A 22346-nucleotide genomic window follows, 5' to 3' on the forward strand; every position below is an offset into this window, starting at 1 on the left:
ATACTTTTGTGGTTGGAAGGGGGTGAGGGGATAAAACTGGCACTATGGACTAAATTTCAGGCGACATGAATGGAAACGAATAGTGTTTTCTTTGAAGAAAAAAGTGTTTTACCTTCATTTTTATACCCACCACCATAGAATGGTGATGGGGGGTATAATAAGTTTGTCATTCCGTGTCTAACACATCGAAATATCGATTTCCGACTATATAAAGTATATATATTCTTGATCAGGGAGAAATTCTAAGACGATATAAGCATGTCCGTCCGTCCGTCTGTCTGTTGTAATCACGCTACAGCCTTCAATAATAGCACTATCATCCAGACATTTGGCACAGATTCGTTTTTTGTTTGCAGGCAGGTCAAGTTCGAAGATGAGCTATATCGGTCCAAGTTTTGATATAGTCCCCATATAAACCGACTTCCCGATTTGGGGTCTTGGGCTTATAAAAACCGTAGATTTTATCCAATTTGCCTGAAATTGCAAATCTAGAGGTACTTGAGGACCATAAAAAGGTGTGCCGAAAATGGTGCCCATCGGTCCATGTTTTGGTATAGCACCCATATAAACCGATCTCCCGATTTTACTTTTTGGGCGTCTAGAAACTGTATTTTTTATCCGGTTTGCCTGAAATTGAAAATCTGGATTGAAAATCTGGTATTTTAGGACCATAAAGAGGTATGTCGAAAAAAGGGTGTATCGCTTCATGTTTTGGTATAGCCGCCATATAGACCGAACTCCCGATTTTTATTCTTGAGCTTCTATAAACTGTATTTATTACCCGATTTGCCTGAAATTGGAAATCTAGAGGTATTTTGGGACCACAAATAGGTGTGCCGAAATTGAGGTGTATTGGTCCATTTTTTGGTATTCCCCATATCCCGATCTCCCGATTTTACTTCTTGTGCGACTATAGACTATATTTTCTAGTCGATTTGTTTGAAATTGAAAATCTGGAGATATTTTAAGATCACAAATAGGTGTGTCGCAAATGGTGCTTATCGGTCCATGTTTTGGTATAGTCCCTATATAGACTGATCTCCCGATTTTACTTCCTGGGCTTCTAGAATTCGTAGTTTTCATCCAATTCGTCTGAAACTGGAATTCTAGAGGTATTTGAGGAACATTAAGAGGTGGTGAGTATTGGTCCATGTTTTGATATAGCCCCATATAAACCTCACTCCCGAATTTATTTCTAGGACTTTTGGAATCCGACTGACCACAAATAGGTCAGCCGAATATGGTGTGTGTCGACCCATGTTTTAGTATAGCCTCCACATAGACCGATCCCCAGTTTTAACTCCTTGGGCTTCTAGAAACCGTAGTTTTTATCCGATTTGCACAAAAATGTAAATACACTGGTATTTTAAACCCTCAAAAATCTGTATCGCTTTTTTGCCAGTCAATTTGGTAAGGCATCGATATAGACCGATTTAACTTCTTGAGGGTATAGAAGGCGCACTGATCATGAAAATTGTTTGAAACTGAATGTAAAATTTCCAGATTTTACTTCTCGTAATCATTTAAATAATGGGGATGAACATCTAGATATTTAAAATTTCAAATCAAGGCGTTATTTCATCATTTTCTTGCACACCTACAAGAGATGTTAATGATTCCTCTAAAACACAAACAAAAATTAGAGTAGTACATTGTAATTCGTTAATTTGGCCTTTTAAAGGCTTTGAAGTGCTTAAATAAATGGAAATAAAAGGTTCTTATAAATCCAGAGTCTGATATAGTCTTCATAGGTAAAATCTTATCTTCGGAAAGTGTACTAGTTGAACTGATCTATTTGGGAGAATGTCTGTCATCAAACCTCCCGAAAATTTCAAAGGAAACTATAATATTTGATTCATGGTGGTGGCTATTTAAGATTCGGCCCGGCCGAACTTACTGCTGTACATGTACATAGTGTATATATTTAAAATGCTGACAACAACCTAAAAATACTAATCAATTTAAAGGACAGAAAAGAATTGAAAGGAGTAAACAGGACGAACGTAAAATGAACTAAAAAAGGTAATAAAAAACCCTTAAGCCAAAAGACGCCCAAGTAGGCAACTTAAATCAAGTTTCAAGCAGATATATTAATTAGCGTGAATACAACAGACGACCACATGGACGGACAGAGATGGATAATAGATCGTCCCGGAATATAACCACCACCAGGATATATAGCATTATCACTTTAAATGAAAATTTTTATACCCTCAACCATATGGTATATTAACTTTTTCATTCCCTTTGTAATAGAGGTGTGCATGTGAGTAATATTTTACTCACGCACACTCTCGACGGAAAAATCGTGCTCAAGCACACTCTCGCACTATATTGTCTTTTAGTACTCACGATCACACACACTCAAGAAAACAAAATTTGTACTGACGCACACTCACGTACGAAAATGTCGTGACTCACGCAAAATACCATCACTCACGAATAATTTTATGAGTAATTTACCTGAGGAACGTGTCTGAAAACATGAACATGATTAAAATCGAGAGCGTTATTACACTTTTAACATTGTACGTGTCACTAAAATTGTAAATGAATCCAACTGGTAAGCCTTTTGTGTTCGTGAACGGAATTAATTTCGTGAGCTTATTTTACCGAAATTCGTTACTCACGAACACTGACGAAGATATTATTTTCGTGGCTCATGCTCACGCACGGCATTTGGTTTGTTAATCCCGCTCACGCACACTTACGTGAGTCATGAGAATTTTCGGGAGTCACGACAATTTCGTGTCACGTACACACCTCTAGTTTGTAACACATCGAAATATTGCTCTAAGACCACATAAAGTGTATATATATATATATATATATATATATATATATATATATATATATATATATATATATATATATATATATATATATATATATATATATATATATATATATATATATATATATATATATATATATATATATATATATATATATATATATATATATATATATATATATATATATATGCGTCCGACCCTCCGTCTGTTGAAATCACACTAACTTCCGAATGAAACAAGCTATCGACTTGAAACTTGGCACAAGTAGTTGTTATTGATGTAGGTCAGATGGTATTGCAAATCGGCCATATCGGACCACTTTTACGTATTGCCCCATATAAACCGCCCCAGGCTTGTAGATCCTTATAGAGAAGCAAATTTCATTTGATCTGGCTGAAATTTGGTACGTCGTATATGTATATGGCCTCTAACATTCATGCAAACATTGCTCCATATCGGTCCATAATTACATATAGCCCCCATATAAACCGATCCCCAGATTTAAACTCCAGAGCTTCTTGGAGTAGCACAATTCATCCGATCCAGTTGAAATTTGGTACGTACTTTTAGTATATGGTCTCTAAAAAATATGCAAAAATTGGTCCATATCGGTCCATAATTATATATAGCCCTCATACAAACGGGCCCACAAATTTAGATTTCAGTGCCTGTAAGAGCATCAATTTCCATCCGATCCGGGAGAAATTTGGTACGCGGTGTTACTATATGGTATCTAATAAACATTCAAAAGTAGGTCCATATCGGTCCATAAATATATATAACAGGTTGGCTGATAAGCCCCCGGTCTAACAAAGAAAAACACATTTTTTTTGTCAAAATTCGTTTTTATTATTCCCTTCCCTTCAAGAGCGATACAACGATTATAACGACCTTCCAAGTTTTTGATACCATTTTGGTAGTACTCCTTCGGTTTTGCCTCAAAATAGGCCTCATTTTCGGCGATTACCTCCTCTTTGCAGCCAAATCACCTTCTCTGCGAGCATCCTTTTGAGGTCTGAGAACAAGAAAAAGTCGCTGGGGGCCAGATCTGGAGAATACGGTGGGCGGGGAAGCAATTCGAAGCCCAATTCATGAATTTTTGCCGTCGTTCGCATTGACTTGTGGCACGGTGCGTTGTCTTGGTGGAACAACACTTTTTTCTTCTTCATATGGGGCCGTTTTGCCGCGATTTCGACCTTCAAACGCTCCAATAACGCCATATAATAGTCACTGTTGATGGTTTTTCCCTTCTAAAGATAATCGATAAAAACTATTCCATGCGCATCCCAAAAAACAGAGGCCATTACTTTGCCAGCGGACTTTTGAGTCTTTCCACGCTTCGGAGACGGTTCACCGGTCTCTGTCCACTCAGCCGAGTCGATTTGACTCAGGAGTGTAGTGATAGAGCCACGACGGATAAACTCGGGTGTATTACGAGTTAACAGCTGCAAACACAGCTTGACCAAAAACACGTTGTTGTTTTTGGTCAAATGTGAGCTCGCGCGGCACCCATTTTGTACAGAGCTTCCGCATATCCAAATATTGATGAATGATATGACCAACACGTTCCTTTGATATCTTTAAGGCCTCTGCTATCTCGATCAACTTCATTTTACGGTCATTCAAAATCATTTTGTGGATTTTTTGATGTTTTCGTCGGTAACCACCTCTTTCAGGCGTCCACTGCGTTCACCGTCCTCCGTGCTCATTTCACCACACTTGAATTTTGCATACCAATTAATTATTGTTGATTTCCCTGGGGCAGAGTCCGGAAACTCATTATCAAGCCAAGTTTTTCATTCCACCGTATTTTTTCCTTTCAGAAAACAGATTTTATCAAAACACGAAATTCCTGTTTTTCCATTTTTTCACAATAACAAAAGTTGCTTCACAAAAGACGCTCTATCTCATAAACTAATTGACTTACAGACGTCAAATTTTGGTACGAATCATTCGAAGGATGGTACTATATAAAAATAATATGCATTTAATACTAGCGACGCCATCTATGTGTCAGACCGGGGGCTTATCAGCCAACCTGTTAGGGCCCCATAAAAACGGATCCCCAGATTGGGCTTGCGGAGCCTATTAGAGAAGTAAATTCCATCCGATCCGGTTGAAATTTCGTACGTGGTGTTAGTATATGGTCTCTAATAAACATGCAAAAGTGGGTCCATATCAGTCCATAAATATATATATAGGCCCCATTAAAACGGATCCCCAGATTTGGCATTCGGAGCTTCTTGGAGGAGCAAATTTAATCCGATAAAGCCTAAATTTTATACGTTGTGTTAGTATATGACCTCTAACAATCAATTGAATGGTTGTTAGACACCATATACTATATATCGGTCGATAATTATATATAGCCCCCATATAAACCAAACATCAGATTTGACATCTGGAGCCTCTTGAAAGAGTAAATTCCATCCGATGCGTTTAAAAGTGTGTACGTTGTGTTAGTATATGGACTTTAATCACCATGCAAAAATTGATCGATATCGGTCCATAATTAAACGGACCACATATTGTACTTATTGAGCCTACTGGATAAGCAAATGTCATCTGATCTTGCTAAAATTTGATACTAATCACGCAAAAATTGGCCAATATCGGTTCAAAATAATATACAGCCCCCATATGGCTCTCTAATTATTATTAATTTTTCATAGACTCTCCTATATACACCGGTCAATAACTAAATTATATAGATATTTAATCTGCCTTTTATGAATCGAAATTTTTAGTTTCTACGCAATCCATGGTGGAGGGTACATAAGATTCGACGTGGCCGAACTTACAGCCGTATATACTTGCTTCAAATGATTTGTTTCATAGCGGTGGGTTTTTAAAATTCGGCTCCGTCGCACAACATTTCCGATGGTTAGGTTAGGTGGCAATCCGATGTATCAGGCTCGCTCACTTAGACTATTCAGTCCATTGTGATACCATATTGGTGAAATTCTCTCTTATCACTGAGTTATGTCTGATTAAGCTCAATGACATTTCCGATGGAAAAATTTTATGCGGATCAATGATACACATAATGTTGTAGGACATAAAATAAATTTACTTTAAATTTAAGATAAAAGATCCTTCTCAATACATTATTGAATAAAAATATCAAAGTAAACTGCACAAAAATTATGATAAAGAAAAAAAATATATTTTACAAAAATTTCCTAGAATAAGTTAATAAATCGTAAAGCAAGATTCTCTTTTAACCGTTAAATCTAAGTAAACGTTGACTTTTTGGGCAGTATAAAGGACAAAGCTCCAGCGACTATAAAATATTAAAAAAAAAAACAAAAAATATATTAACTCAATATCCCAATTCATAAATTCTCCCCCATTGCTTTAACTTACATATTAATACCGATCCGACCATGGCAAAAGGTGGTATACATCCCAATTCCATTAAAATTGGGAACATTAAATTTCCCGATAATGCCCCAAGACGACCAAACATCATTACCATTGACACAGTTATAGTTCTACAAAAATAAAAATGCAAACACAATTGCTTTCAAAAGTTTTCGGATAAAAATCTTCCCTTCCATACAAACCTTAGAGTTGTTGGAAATAGTCCAACTACCATTCCCAATAATGATGATGTTGATATTCCGCACAACGTTATAAATAATGATGATATTATCAATGTGATTAGACCACTACTGGACCAATATAAACTAAAACCCAAGCATCCCGATATGAAAAGACCACTGACTAAAGGGGGAAAGAGCCAAAGAGATAATGTGATTTTTTTTGTTATTGAGCAATTTGGTGAATTCACACTTACTCAATAATCTTTTAGTACCCACCACACGAACTATCGCACCAGCAAAGCAATATCCCACAATACCTGCAATGGATACGATGATGTTGTTCATGTACATGTCCATGGAAATATTTTTATTCTGAAATAAAAACAAATTTCATATTATAGAAAAATATCGGCCAAGCGGAATTTTAGATACCCTCCTGCTCCACTTACAGCGTTGATTTCGCCCTAGCGGTCCTTCCGTATGGACGAATTTATTTATCTCAGAACAAGTCGACCAGTTGCACACAATTTTCTTTTATATAAAAATACCCATTTTTTAAGTCCAATCACGGGAGCCACCGTGATGTGATAGTTAGCATGCTCTTCTTGCGTACAAAGGGTCATGGGTTCAATCCCAGTCTCAACCGAACACCAAAAAGCTTTTCACCAGTAAATTATCTCCTCTCACTAATGCTGGTAACATTTCTGAGTGGTTTCATTGCAATGTGGAATGCTTTTCTTACTCGGCTATAAAAAGGAGGTCCCTCCTTCTAAGTCGAAATAGTCGGAATAGAGATGTCCGTCCTATGCCATCCGTCTTTTACAATCACGCTAACTTCTGAACAAAACAAGCTATCGTCATGAAACTTGGTACAAGCAGTTGTTATTGATTAAGGTCGGACAATATTGCAAATAGGCCATAGCAGATCACCTTAAGGTATAGTCCCATATAAACCAATCGCCAGGTTGAAATTAGGTGAAAGTGATGTTATAGTATCACCAAAATTTTCCCAATTAAAATTTTAATTGAATTCTAAAAATGCCATCATTTTTTTTAATTGAAACAAAAAACAATTACTAAAATTGAAAGATTCAATTAAATTTTTTGTAATTGACGATTGTTATTGATACTATCATATTTATTGTATCAATTAATTTCTTGATTGACGACAAAATATTTTTTCTGTTTTGGTCAATATCGACCAAAACAGACTACACAGAAGAACATTTTAATTAAAAATTTAATTGATTCAAAAAAAAATTTTATTGAAACAAAAATCAATCACAAAAATTAATAGTATCAATTAATTTTTTAATTGGACCAATAAATTTTTATTATTGATATTTCTGTGATTGAAGACATTTTAATTAAAAAACAAGTATATACGGCCGTAAGTTCAGCCAAGCCGAATGGATTGCGTAGACACTTCTGTGAAAGACTGTCATCTACAATCGAATTACTTAAGATACCTTACCGATGGCAAAGGTATTTTAAAACTTCTTAACATCGTCTTCTAAATTGTAAATTAGTCCATGCGTGGTATATATTGGACGTAAAAGTAAGTAAGTCTACAAATAATTACGAACCGATAAGGACTTTTGCGCGGTAATTAGAGAGCCAGAATTGAAAAATGGGGGTGGCTTTATATGAGGGCTATATACAATTATGAACCGATATGGTCCAATTTTTGTGTGATTGGGCAACGATTTATCTGTGGGCTGTATATAACTATAGACCGATATGGACCTAGTTTGGCATGGTTGTTAGAGGCCATATACTAGCACAATGTACCGAATTTCAAATTTCCACGTACCAAATTTGATGAATTTTCCTTCTCCAAAAGGCTCCGGAGGTCAAATCTGGGGACCGTTTTATATGGGGGCTATATATAATTATGAACCGATACGGACCAATTTTTGCATGGTTATTAGAGACTATATACTAACACCACATACCAAATTTCAACCGAGAGAAGTAATGCTCCAAGCAATAGCGGCATTAATATATACTCAGACAGTCAACCTGCAATAAAATCCTTGGAATCTGTGTTCCTCAACTCGAAAACGGCCATCGACTGCCGCAAATCTCTCAATGAGATGGCTGAGCAGCACAATATTCACCTAATATGGGTGCCTGGCCATAGGAACATACCGGGGAACTGCGAAGCTGATGAGTTAGCAAGGCTAGGAACTACCTTACATATTCCAGGGGAACTAGAATCTGTTGCTATGCCTCTGGCTACACGCAAGCTCTTACTGCGTCAGAAGGCTGTCATGATGGCAAATGTTCGATGGGAGGATTGCAAGGGTTGTAACGACACCAAGCAAATATGGCCCCATTTAAACTTAAACCGCACACTAGATATGCTAGTGTTCTCGAGGCGCCAGATATCACTCCTGATATAACGGGTCGCTACCTGATAGACGATTTTGCAAAAACTATTGGCGCGAAATATAATGACTATTGTATGAACTGTCATGATGCGGAGGAAAAGGAATCAATAAAACACCGCTTGTGCGAGTGTCCTGCATTTTGTGCAAGCGTGGGCAAATTTTAGGGGCATATAGCTTTAGATTACTGGGGGACCTGGAAAACTTTAACTTAAGCGTCTGCTAATGTTTTTGAAGAGATCAAACCATTTACGGTGTTAGTTTCATACTCGAACCAAACGCGTATACGACAAGTATTGACATAGCATTAAAATACAAATAAAAAGAAATTAAGTGCACAAAATAAACAGGGGAAATTTTTTTTTTTTGTTCTTGCCTAAAATTTAACATTGTTTCAAGAAAATTAAGTTTTTCATTTAAAAAATAAAAACGAAAAACAAATAAAAACAAGTAAGTAAAGTCTATAGTCGGGCGGTGCCGACTATATTATACCCTTCACCCCTATGTAGGCCAAAAACTACTTCACATTTGCTGGAAGCTATATAACATAAAGGAGACAATTTTTTTTACTTCTACAAAATCTCTAGAATTAAAATTTAAATCGGCTAACGCTATCCAGTTAATTGGAGGACACTTCCATTGAAAATGGGTCTAAAATGTGTAACAGTCTACCATATTTCCCCAACTCTGGTGTACGTATATATGGGAGCTATATATAATCTCAACTGATTTTGACTAAATTTTACATATATAGTTAGAATAATAATTCTGCTATCTATGCGAAATTTCACGTAAATGGCAGTATAACTTTGGTCCCCTGGTCATATGAGTGCAAATCGGGCGGAAGATATATATGGGAGCCATAACTAAATCTGAACCGATTTCAACCAAATTTGGCACAATTACCGATACTACCAAACGTACTCCTTGTGCGAAATTTGAAGCAAATCACGGCAAAACCCTGGATTTTGAGGCCATATAAGTTCAAGTCGGACGAAAGATATATATGGGAGCTATATCTAAATCTGTATAGATTTTGACCATATTTGGCACATACAATAGTATCGTTAAAAGTACCGCTTGTGCAAAATTTGAAGTAAGTCAGGGTAAAACTCTGGCTTCTGGGACCGTATTAGTCCATATCGGGCGAAAAATATATATGGGAGCTATATCTAAATCTGAACCGATGTCAACCAAATTTGGCGCGCATAGCTACAATGCTAATTCTACTCCCTATGCAAAATTTAAACTAAATCGGAGCAAAAAATTGGACTCTGTGGGCAAATGAGTGTAAATCGGGCGAAAGCTATATATGGGAGATATATCCAAATCTGAACCGATGTCAACCAAATTTGGCACGCATAGCTACAATGCTAATTCTACTCCCTGTGCAAAATTTCAACTAAATCGGAGTTAAAAATTGGCCTCTGTGGTCATATGAATGTAAATCGGGCGAAAGCTATATATGGGAGCTATATCTAAATCTGAACCGATTTGGCTGATATTTGCAAGTTTTTCGAGACTCATAAAATATTCGGATGTACGGAATTTGAGGAAGATCGGTTGATATACACGACAATTATGACCAGATCGGTGACAAATATATATGGCAGCTATATCTAAATCTGAACCGATTTTTTCCAAAATCAATAAGAATCGTCTTTGAGCCGAAACAGGATCCTATACCAAATTTTAGGACAATTGGACTAAAACTGCGAGCTGTACTTTGCACACAAAAATACATCAACAGACAGACAGACAGACGGACATCGCTAAATCGACTCAGAATTTAATTCTAAGACGATCGGTATACTAAACGATGGGTCTCAGACTTTTCCTCCTTGGCGTTACATACAAATGCACAAACTTATTATACCCTGTACCACAGTAGTGGTGAAGGGTATAAAAATTACAAACATATATGGAACTAACATGGTAAATGCAACATTTGGTATGACGCAAGCCAATTTCCTATCTTCCTTAAGTTTATTGTCTTTGGCCTGCACCACCGTGGCTTTAGTCCACGTGAAGCAACACTATTAATATCACGATAACGAGCAATGGTACGATGAACAAAAGATTTATTCAGGGAATGTTATTTTCAGGCTCTCGACAATATTTTTTTTTTTTTCAGTATACTTACCGCTGTACATTCTCCATTATGATTGGCTATTACAGCAGCTGTTTTATTAACACTGTAGTCTAAAATAGCGCATAGGTTAGATGACACATCTGTATCAGCGTATTCGTGCTCAAATTCTGCTATGGAAGCAAATAATTGAGGTAACCACAAACGTATGGTATTGTAACTGAAAAACAAGGACATTTTAAATATTTAATAATAATAAGAAAAAATTGAAACCTTAAGTCGAAGAAAAATCTTTCCAAGAAAAGTGTTCACAGAAAAACAATTTTTTCTGATTCAATCATGCAATTCATTGATTTTTTAATTAAAATGACTTTAATCACAGAAATGATAGTATCAATTAAAAAATTAATTGAAGGTCAATTAAAAAATAATTGATACTATTAATTTTTGTGATTGATTTTTGTTTTAATTAAAAAATTTGATGAATCAATTAAAATTTTAATTGAATATTTTTTAAAACTCAATTAAAATTTTAATTGGAAAAATGTTCGTGAAATTTTCTTCTGTGTTTATAGCCATAAAACTTGGAATATTCCTAGCATTTAAAGTATCGATATACATACTTCCGTAGCTTACCCCAATAAAATGGAGAACTGCAATAAGTACACATGCAATGATTTGGTAAGTAATGGTTTTCGAAACATGGGCTTTGTTTGTATCCAGCCCTCTTGTAAGCTCTGCGATATGGTTCGATGCTTAATTCCAGGCATTTCTTTATATTGATCGTCGTTATTGGCAATTTTATGGTCTATGGTAAAAATTGTTTTGTCACCAGGTATCTCACGTGTTGGAACTTCCTCTACCAAATTATAGATCTGAGGAACGCTTATTAAAATTTGAGTTAAATTTACCCATATAAAAATCTAAAAGTTCAACTTACCGGATATGAGGATTTAGGTTTTCTAGTATTATAGGCATAGATTGCCTGAAATGCTTGCAGCGCCTCTTGATTTCGACCCTGAGACATAAGAAATTTTGGACTTTCTGGTAAAATTATTAGAATAAGGCTACTCAGGAAACTGGGTAATCCACAAAACAGGAGAAAAATTTGCCAGGTATGAACTAGAAAAGGTGTTAGCATGAAATACAAAAAAAGAAGTAAGAATGAGCTTAAGGGTTGGTAAAAAATAAAATTTTGTGTTCCGTTTTAAGAAACTTTGCACCATAGATATATGGGCGAAAGTTCAGTCAAATCATAGTCCATACGTGGTATATATTAAACTAAAAAGACCGATTAAATACGTATATAATTAAGTTTAAAGTTTCTATAGAAATAAAATTTTGACAACATGTTCTATAGAAGTAAAATTTGGAAAAGATTTTCTATAGAAATAAAATTTGGAAAAAATTTTCTATAGACATAAAATTTGGAAAAAATTTTCTATAGAAATAAAATTTTGACAAAATTTTCTATAGAAATAAAATTTTGACAAAATTTTCTATAGAAATAACATTTTGACAATGTTTTCTATAAAAATAAAATTTTGGTAGGTTATTTTTGGCTCGAGTGGCAACCATGATTATGAACCGATATGAACCAATTTTTGTGTGATTGGGGATCGGCTATATATAACTATAGACCGATATGGACCAATTTTGGTCCAAATTTGGTTTCAACCGGATCGGATGAATTTTGCTCCTCCAAGAGGCTCCGGAGATCAAATCTGGGGATCGGTTTATATGGGGGCTATATATAATTATGAACCGATATGGACCAATTCTTGCATGGTTGTTAGAGACCACGTACCAAATTTCAACCGGATCGGATGAATTTTGCTCCTCTAATAGGCTTCGGAAGTCAAATCCGGGGATCGGCTTATATGGGGGCTATATATAATTATGGACCGATATGGACCAATTTTGGCATGGTTGTTAGAGACAATATACTAACACCACGTACCAAATTTCAATCGGATTGGATGACTTTAGCTCCTCTAAGAGGCTCCGGAGGTCAAATTTGGGGATCGGTTTATATGGGGGCTATATATAATTATGGGCCGACGTGGACCAATTTTTGCATGGTCATTAGAGAACATATACCAACACCATGTACCAAATTTCAGCCGGATCGGATGAAATTTGCTTCTCTTAGAGGCTCCGCAAGCCAAATCGGGGGATCGGTTTATATGAAGGCTATATATAATTATGGACCGATGTGGACCACTTTTTGCACGGTTGTTAGAGACCCTGTACCAACACCATGTACCAAATTTCAACCGGTTCGGATGAAATTTTGTTCTCTTAGAGGCTCAGCAAACCAAATCGGGGGATCGGTTTATATGGGGGCTATATGTAATTATGGACCGATATGGACCAATTTCTGCATGGTTGTTAGAGACCATATACTAACACCATGTACCAAATTTCAGCCGGATCGGATGAAATTTGCTTCTTTTAGAGGCTCCGCAATCCAAATTTGGGGGTCCGTTTATATGGGGGCTATACGTAAAAGTGGACCGATATGGCCCATTTGCAATACCATCCGACCTACATCAATAACTACTACTTGTGCCAAGTTTCAAGTCGATAGCTTGTTTCGTTCGGAAGACGGACATGCTCAGATCGACTCAGAATTTCACCACGACCCAGAATATATATACTTTATGGGGTCTTAGAGCAATATTTCGATGTGTTACAAACGGAATGACAAAGTTAATATACCCCCATCCTATGGTAGAGGGTATAAAAATTGGAAGGTCGTTATAATCGTTGTATCGCTCTTGAAGGGAACTATGTTGAATAATTTTTTTTTTTTTTTTTGTTTATTTAAGCAATTTCTACAATCATACTATGCTTATATTAACTACAACTAGTCTCTTTATACAGCAGTGACTAACCAGTAGTTTAGTTAAGGAATTTTGTAATGTTAATTAATTAACGATTCATAAATTAAAAGCAAAATTTAACTGGTTGGAAAGCGAGTAATAAGGTCATGCGGCTTAAATCTTTGTAATCTTCTTCTCATGTTGCCGATTTGAGAAAGTTCTGCTGCTCCCATGTTTACATGTTGTTGCAGTCTTTCATTATGCCTCTTTGCGAGGTTTACTATTTCTTCCTTTACGGTTTTTACTTGCAGGTCCCGATGCAGATCGCTATTCCTAATATACCATGGCGCGTTTACCGCGTTTCGTAGAACTTTGTTTTGGAAGCGTTGTATTTTCTCAATATGGGTAGCTTTTGCACATCCCCAGAGTTGTATGCCATATAACCAGACAGGCTTTAGTACTTGGTTATAAATCATAAGTTTGTTGTCAAGAGATAGGATGGAATTGCGTCCAAGTAGCCATTGGAGTTCTCGGTATTTTGACTTCAATTCTACTAGTTTTTTGTCGATATGTTCATGCCACTTGAGTTTGGAATCTAATGTAATCCCGAGATATTTTGCTGAATGCGAATGAGGAATCTGGTTTCCATTTATGAATAGAGGATTATATGTTATTTGATTTAGAGCGAAATCTATGTGAATTGATTTGTTACTGTTTAATTTTAGATCCCAATCTGTCGTCCACTTATATAAGCTATTCAATGTTAATTGCAAGTTTTGTTTGGTTTCTACAGTGTTTAAACCAGTCGACATGATGACCGTATCATCCGCAAAGGTACCTATGAAACAGATTTCGCTCGTCGGAACGTCGTGGGTATACAAAAGGTATAACGTGGGGCCCAGAATGCTTCCTTGTGGAACACCAGATGTAATTTGATGTAACTCACTATATGAATTTTCGTAACGAACTCTAAAGTATCGATCTTCCAAGTACGATTGAAGAATATAACAAAATTTAAGTGGTAGTAGCGTACTAATTTTTTGAATAAGGCCAGCATGGTTCACTCTATCAAAAGCTTTGGAAATATCTAAGAATACTGCAGAGCAGACTTTTCTATGTTCAAAAGCCTCTTCTATGTAACTTGTTACCCTATGAACTTGATCTATCGTTGAGTGTTGTTTTCTGAACCCAAATTGATGATATGGAATAATATTCTTCGAAGTTATAATGGTTTCCAATCGGTTGCATAAAAGTCTTTCAAACAGTTTTCCAAGCACGGGTAGTAATGAAATTGGTCTATATGACTGTACATCGTGGGGATTTTTTCCAGGTTTTGGGATCATAATAATTACGGCAACTTTCCAACAAAGCGGAAAGTAGTTTAACTTCAAGGCGGCATTCATGATGGATGTTATGTTTGCTACACTTATGTATGGCAAGTTTTTCAGAATTTCTCCGCTAATTAGGTCGAATCCTGGTGATTTTTTGTTTTCGAGTTTATTTATAGCATCCCATACTTCCTTAAAGGTAAATCTTTCCAGGGACATTAGACTGTTGTTTTGAAGAGGATACGTTGGAGTCGTATAATCAGCGCCATTCGATTGTGAATTAGAAAAAGTTGTTTTAAGATGTTCGGCAAAATGTTGGACTTTCTCAGAGTTACTTTTTAACCATATTCCGTTACTATTGCGTAGTGGAGCTTTCTGATCAATTGGTCTGTTAGTTTGTTGTTTGGTAGTTTTCCAAAGAGAATAGTTAGTTTTACTATCATAGGTAAGATTGGATATAGTTTTATAAAAACATTCTTCATTATATTTTTTAATTATTCTGTTTAATTTCTTCGACGCATTGTTGAAAATTCTCTTGTCTGCTGGAGAACGTGATATTTGCCAGCTTTTGCGGAGTTTCCGTTTGGATTTTATTAGATTTATTATGTAGGAGGGATAAGTTCGTGTATTTGTTTGGAAGTTTGATGGTGGAGTACTTTTCCAAGCAGCTTGTTGGATGTTATTAGAAAATTTGAGCACTTCATCTTCGATTTCATCGATGTTTGTAATTTCAGAAATCATTGTCGAATTTCTAACTAAAAATTTGAAGTAGTTCCAGTCTCTTTTCTTGTTTGTCAGGGGGAGATTGTAGTTTTGGTTTATGTTTGCACTTTTGTAAGTTAAATATATTGGTGTATGATGAATAATAGAAACGAATTTTGACAAAAAAAAAAAAAACAAGTGTTTTTCTTTGTTACACCGGGAACTCATCAGCCAACCTGTTATGTGGCGCGGATATATCGAATAAGACCTATTCATATATTAATTGAAACTTCTTCATTATCTTTCCAGCGAAGTATGTTACAGATATGTGTGTACATGATGGTTAGGTAGGTTAGGTGAACTTCTCTCTTATCATCTTATCACCGTGGTGCAATGGTTAGCATGCCCGCCTTGCATACACAAGGTCGTGGGTTCGATTCCTGCTTCGACCGAACACCAAAAAGTTTTTCAGCGGTGGATTATCCCACCTCAGTAATGCTGGTGACATTTCTGAGGGTTTCAAAGCTTCTCTAAGTGGTTTCACTGCAAGGTGGAACGCCGTTCGGACTCGGCTATAAAAAGGAGGTCCCTTGTCATTGAGCTTAACATGGAATCGGGCAGCACTCAGAGAAGTTCACCAATGTGGTATCACAATGGACTGAATAGTCTAAGTGAGCCTGATACATAGGGCTGCCACCTAAACTAACCTAACCTAACATCTTATCATTGAGTACTGCTCGATTCTATGTGTACATGATGTACAACCGGTTTTATAAACGATTATTTACTTACACTTTAGAACCGAATAAACTGTTATCCGATTACTTCTGCCAGACTGTTTATCGTAATCTTCTTTTTTAGTTCTACAAACTATGAATTTTTTGAAAAAATTTAAGAAGTATGACTAAACCAGAGTTTAGCCGCATTCGTATTTTGGGGACAAGAAATATTTTTGCTTAAGGCGAAAATTAAGAATTGAAAAATGAAAAAGGTACACTGTATACTCACCATTAAAATCTCTCCACCGAAATTCCCAATCGTTTGGTAAAATCAACCATGCCATTACAGGTAAAAGTAAAGTACCAAACGATGTGATTACACCCAAAACCATTAGAACCCTAGGTCTATGTTTCGAGCCATGTAATTCTGTTAAATATGTAATCAATACAGCACTGGGACCATTTACTCTATGGGGGGAAAACACACACACAAATAACTTTTTATTTTTTCCTTGGCATTAAATATTTTTGAAATTACTTACATTAATCCTCCTAGAAATTTAAATGTTACTAACATGGCAAAATTTTGACTTATGGAACTGCAAAATACACATATAGCATCAGCTAATAGACCCCAGGCTAGAATTTTCTTCCTTCCTTGGGTATCGGCTAAATATCCCCATACTATAGCTGAGGAAATCATACCACCAAATGTGACTGCATTTAGAACGCCTTTATTAAAGAGTGACAATTTCAAATCACATTCTGCTATTGGTAAAATATACGCCATTGTTGTTGTGGAAAAGACAATTGCCAATTTAGCGGGTATTGCTGCCAAAAGCAGAAGAAGATTGAATGAACCAAATCCAGTTGCTTCGAGGGCTTTTTCAAAATCAGCCGGTTCAATGACATCTGAAATAAAGGCAAGTGACATTTTTCAAATCAAATGACAGTTAACACTACAAAGGGTATTAATTTAAAGTTTTCGGTCAAAAACCTTTGTTCTTAGCACCTAATTTTTTTAATACTTATTTTCATAATTTATTATGTTTGTAAATCTTGTAATAAATAAATAATAAATTTAAAGGTAGTGCAAATGTAAAAACGTCATAGGAAATTTATATGAGGATTTTCCAATATATACATAAATATATGCTTACTTCCATTTTTATTTTCAAACGATGAGTTTTCAATTTCATCATTTTTTATAGCTTTTGACTGCATTTTCAAAAATGTTCCTTTTGTATTATAATAATTAAAACGTCAAATATGTTCTAGACATATTCTAAATTAATTTCCCAATATAGAAAACTAATGAAGATATTGTGGTAGACTATTGATATTATTAATATTCGTCTATTTATTCCAAATCAAATGCTTCGATTTTCAAAACCATGTCCTTTTTACTTTGTTTAGCTTCACCACAAATGATTAATACATCAGATATGTTCTTGACATATTCTCAATTAATTTCTTAATGTAGATAATCAATGAAGTCAATTTTAGTGAAATAATAGTAGTAGAGTACACTAATTATGTTATTTGCATATAAATTAAATATTCTCGGTGTTTATCAATTGAAACTCATGCAACCGACACACGATGCTGTACACATATGGAACTGTGAATATTTAAGTGTTTGGCGCTAATTTTCTTATCTTTCTCACTAGATTTGTATCGGTTTGAATGTCACACGTTAACTGAATGCTGATGCTAATCCTCAGCAAGCTTTCACACCCACACTCAACAACATGAAAAACAACTAAATAAAGCCGAAACTCGGGCGAGACCGAATATGTTGTACCCTCCATTATTCTATATGACAACTTTGATCAAATTTTTGTGATTATTATAAAAAAAATATTTCTTCGGAAGAAAGAAATAATTTTTATTTCTTTAGAAAATGTTCTCAAAATTTTATTTCTATAGAAGATTTTGTTAAAATTTTATTTCTATAGAAAATTTTGTCAAAATTTTATTTTTATATAAAATTATGTCAAAATTTTATTTCTATAACAAAATTGACAAAATTTTATTTCTATGAAAAATTTGTATTTCTTTAGAAAATTTTCTCAAAATTTTATTGCAATAGACAATTTTGTCCAAATTTTATTTCCACAGAAAATTTTGTCAAAATTTTATTTCTATAGAAAATTTTGTAAAAATTTATTTCTATAGAAAATTTTGTAAAAATTTATTTCTATAGAAAATTTTGTCAATTTTTTTTTTGTAAATACTTTATTTCTATACAAAATTTTGTTAAAATTTTAATTCTATAGAAAATGTTCTCAAAATTTTATTTCTATAGAAGGTTGTGTCAGAATTTTATTTCTATAGAAAATTTTGTCAAAATTTTATTTTTATATAAAATTATGTCAAAATTTCATTTATATAACAAAATTGACAAAATTTTATTTCTATGAAAAAATTGTATTTCTTTTAAAAATTTTCTCAAAATTTTATATCTATAGAAAATTTTGTAAAAAATTTATTTCTATAGAAAATTTTGTCAAAATTGTATTTCTGTAGAAAATTTTGTCAAAATTTGATTTCTATTGAAAAGTTTTGTCACAATTTTGTTTCTATAGAAAATTTTGTCAAAATTTTATTTCCACAGAAAATTTGCCAAAATTTTATTTCTATAGAAAATTTGCCAACATTTTATTTCTATAGAAAATTTTGTCAAAAATTTATTTACAACGAAAATTTGCCAAAATTTTATTTCTATAGAAAATTTTGTAAAAATTTATTTCTATAGAAAATTTTGTCAAAATTTTTTTTATAAAAACTTTATTTCTATACAAAATTTTGTCAAAATTTTATTTCTACAGAAAATTTTGTTAAAATTTTAATTCTATAGAAAATGTTCTCAAAATTTTATTTCTATAGAAGATTTTGTCAGAATTTTATTTCTATAGAAAATTTTGTCAAAATTTTATTTTTATATAAAATTATGTCAAAATTTCATTTATATAACAAAATTGACAAAATTTTATTTCTATGAAAAAATTGTATTTCTTTTAAAAATTTTCTCAAAATTTTATATCTATAGAAAATTTTGTAAAAATTTTATTTCTATAGAAAATTTTGTCAAAATTGTATTTCTGTAGAAAATTTTGTCAAAATTTGATTTCTATTGAAAAGTTTTGTCACAATTTTGTCAAAATTTTATTTCCACAGAAAATTTGCCAAAATTTTATTTCTATAGAAAATTTGCCAACATTTTATTTCTATAGAAAATTTTGTAAAAATTTATTTCTATAGAAAATTTTGTCAAAATTTTATTTCCACAGAAAATGTTGCCAAAATTTTATTTCTATAGAAAATTTTGTAAAAACTTTACTTCTATAGAAAATTTTTTCAAAATTTTATTTCTATAGAAAATTTTGTCAACATTTTATTATACCCTAAATCACATAGTGGTCAGGGTATAATAAGTTTGATCGGCCAAAAAATGTGCCTACCAGAAATATTGATTGTATACCCCATAAAATATATACCGATCGACTCAGAATCACCTCCTGAGTCGATCTAGCGCTTGGTGTCCGTCCGTCCGTCCGTCTGTCCATGTTTTTGTTATTCACAGGATTCCGGTCGCAATTATTAACCGATTTGGATGAAATTTGGTGCAGGGTGTTTTTTGGGCACAAGGACGAACGCTATTGAATTTGGAAGAAATCGAATCAAATATATATGTATCGCCCGATTTCTACAAATGTAGTCACGTTGCGCTTTTTTACAAACCGATCGTCATCAAATTTTGCACATAGTAAACTTTTTCATCACCCTTTAAGTCTGCAAAATTTAATCGAAATCGGTTCAGATTTAGATATTGCTCTCAAATATATGTATCGCCCAATTTTCGCAAATTTGGCCATAAAAACCTTATTTATTAAGCGATCTTGCTCAAACTTGGCTTACTCTAATCTTTTATGGTACTGACAATATGTGGCAAAAATAATCGAAATCGGTTCAGATTTGGATATAGCTCCCATATATATGTATCGCCCGATTTTGCCAAATTTGTTCGTAAAACCCTTATTTATCAACCGATCGTAACCACGGTTGGCTAAATGTAATCTTCTATAGCTCTAACTGTATGTGCAAAATTTCATCGAAATCGGTTCAAATGTAGCTCCCATATACATGTATCGCCCGATTTTGAACAATTTGCCTCTAATAACCTTATTTTTGACCATAGGGGCCTCATTTATTAACTGATCGTACTCAAACTTTACACAAAGTGACCTTCTGTGGTATCAATCATACCTGCAAAATATTATACAAATTGGTTCAGATTTAGATATAGGTCACATATATATGCATCGCTCGATTTTGTCATATTTGGCCATAATATTCTTATTTATTAACCTTTGTTATTCAAATTTCAAATTTTGATGTACTAGCTGATCGTATTTTGACTTACATGTAGCTCTTACATAAATCTATTGCCCTCTTTGCAGAAATTTGAATCTCTCTTTTCCTTTTCCTCTGTTGGTTAAGCTACACTTGTAGTTTATTCAATGTATGGTTTTAATCTCAAATCAAAAAAACAACAACAAATTTTATTTCTATAGAAAATTTTGTCAAAATTTTATTTCTATAGAAAATTTTGTTGAATTTTTTTTTTTCATATAGAAAATTTTGTCAAAATTTTATTTCGATAGGAAATTTTGTACAAATTTTATTTCTATCGAAAATTTTGTCAAAATTTTATTTCTATCGAAAATGTTGTCGAAATTTTTTTCATATAGAAAATTTTGTCGAAATTTTATTTCTATAGGAAATTTTGTACAAATTTTATTTCTATCAACAATTTTGTCAAAATTTTATTTCTATAACAAATTGTGTCAAAAATTTGATTTCTATAGAATATTTTGTCAAAATTTGATTTCTATTGAAAATTTTGTCACAATTTTGTTTCTATACAAAATTTTCTCAAAATTTTATTTCTATATATAATTTTGGTGAAATTTTATTTCTAAAGATAATTTTGTAAAAATTTTATTTTATAGAAAATTTTGTCAAAATTTTATTTCTATAGAAAATTTTGTCAAAATTTTATTTCTATAGGAAATTTTGTACAAATTTTATTTCTATAGAAAATTTTGTCGAATTTTTTTTTTTCATATAGAAAATTTTGTCAAAATTTTATTTCTATAGAAAATTTTGTCGCAGTTTTTTTTCATATAGAAAATTTTGTCAAAATTTTATTTCTATAGGAAATTTTGTACAAATTTTATTTCTATAGAAAATTTTGTCAAAATTTTATTTCTATCGAAAATGTTGTCAAAATTTGATTTCTATTGACAATTTTGCCGCAATTTTGTTTCTATAGAATTGTTTTTCAAAATTTTTTTTTCTATAGACAATTTTGTCAAAATTTTATTTCTCTATATAATTTTGTTAAAATTTTATTTCTAAAGATAATTTTGCAAAAATTTAATTTCTATAGAAAATTTTGTCAAAATTTGATTTCTATAGAAAATTTTGTAAAAATGTTATTTCTATAGAAAATTTTGTCAAAATTTTATTTCTATACAATATTTTGTCAAAATTTTATTTCTAAGGAAAATTTTTCAAATATTTATTTCTGTAGAATATTTTGTTAAAATTTTATTTCTAAAGAAAATGTTTTAAAAATTTTATTTCTATAGAAAATTGTGTCAATATTGTCCATATACAGAAAATGGTTCATCATATCCTCTTGAGAATCTATATATTTGAAAGTTTTCAAAGTAAACTATTATATTTGATTCATGGTGGTGGGTACTTAAAATTCGACACGGGCCATTTATACCTGTTTTATCTCAATTTAGCTTTTATCTAATCTTGAATTTTTGTTCAGATCATCGAAAGGTGTTATCACTCAACTATTTAGTCTATATACTACCGTGTTTTTCTCTTGACCTTTTATCAGATAAGATGACAATATCATATGTGTTTTCATATA

At 33.2% G+C, this 22346-nt stretch overlaps 1 protein-coding gene across 1 annotated transcript; it reads right to left on the minus strand.

Moving 5' to 3' along the window:
- Positions 1-5874: 5874 nt before the first annotated feature.
- LOC142237910 (synaptic vesicle glycoprotein 2B-like) lies at positions 5875-18074 on the minus strand. Its single transcript, XM_075309371.1, has 10 exons — positions 17554-18074; positions 16936-17305; positions 16683-16861; positions 11760-11941; positions 11456-11694; positions 10874-11039; positions 6595-6712; positions 6362-6521; positions 6162-6289; positions 5875-6078 (listed from the first exon to the last, which is right to left on the minus strand). The coding sequence occupies exons 1-10, from the start codon at positions 17615-17617 to the stop codon at positions 6029-6031; spliced, it is 1656 nt and encodes a 551-aa protein (XP_075165486.1). The 5' UTR covers positions 17618-18074; the 3' UTR covers positions 5875-6028.
- Between the last annotated feature and the right edge of the window lie 4272 nt (positions 18075-22346).

This window comes from Haematobia irritans, chromosome 1, assembly GCF_050003625.1.
Source record: "Haematobia irritans isolate KBUSLIRL chromosome 1, ASM5000362v1, whole genome shotgun sequence".
In the NCBI taxonomy this organism is placed as follows: domain Eukaryota; kingdom Metazoa; phylum Arthropoda; class Insecta; order Diptera; family Muscidae; genus Haematobia; species Haematobia irritans.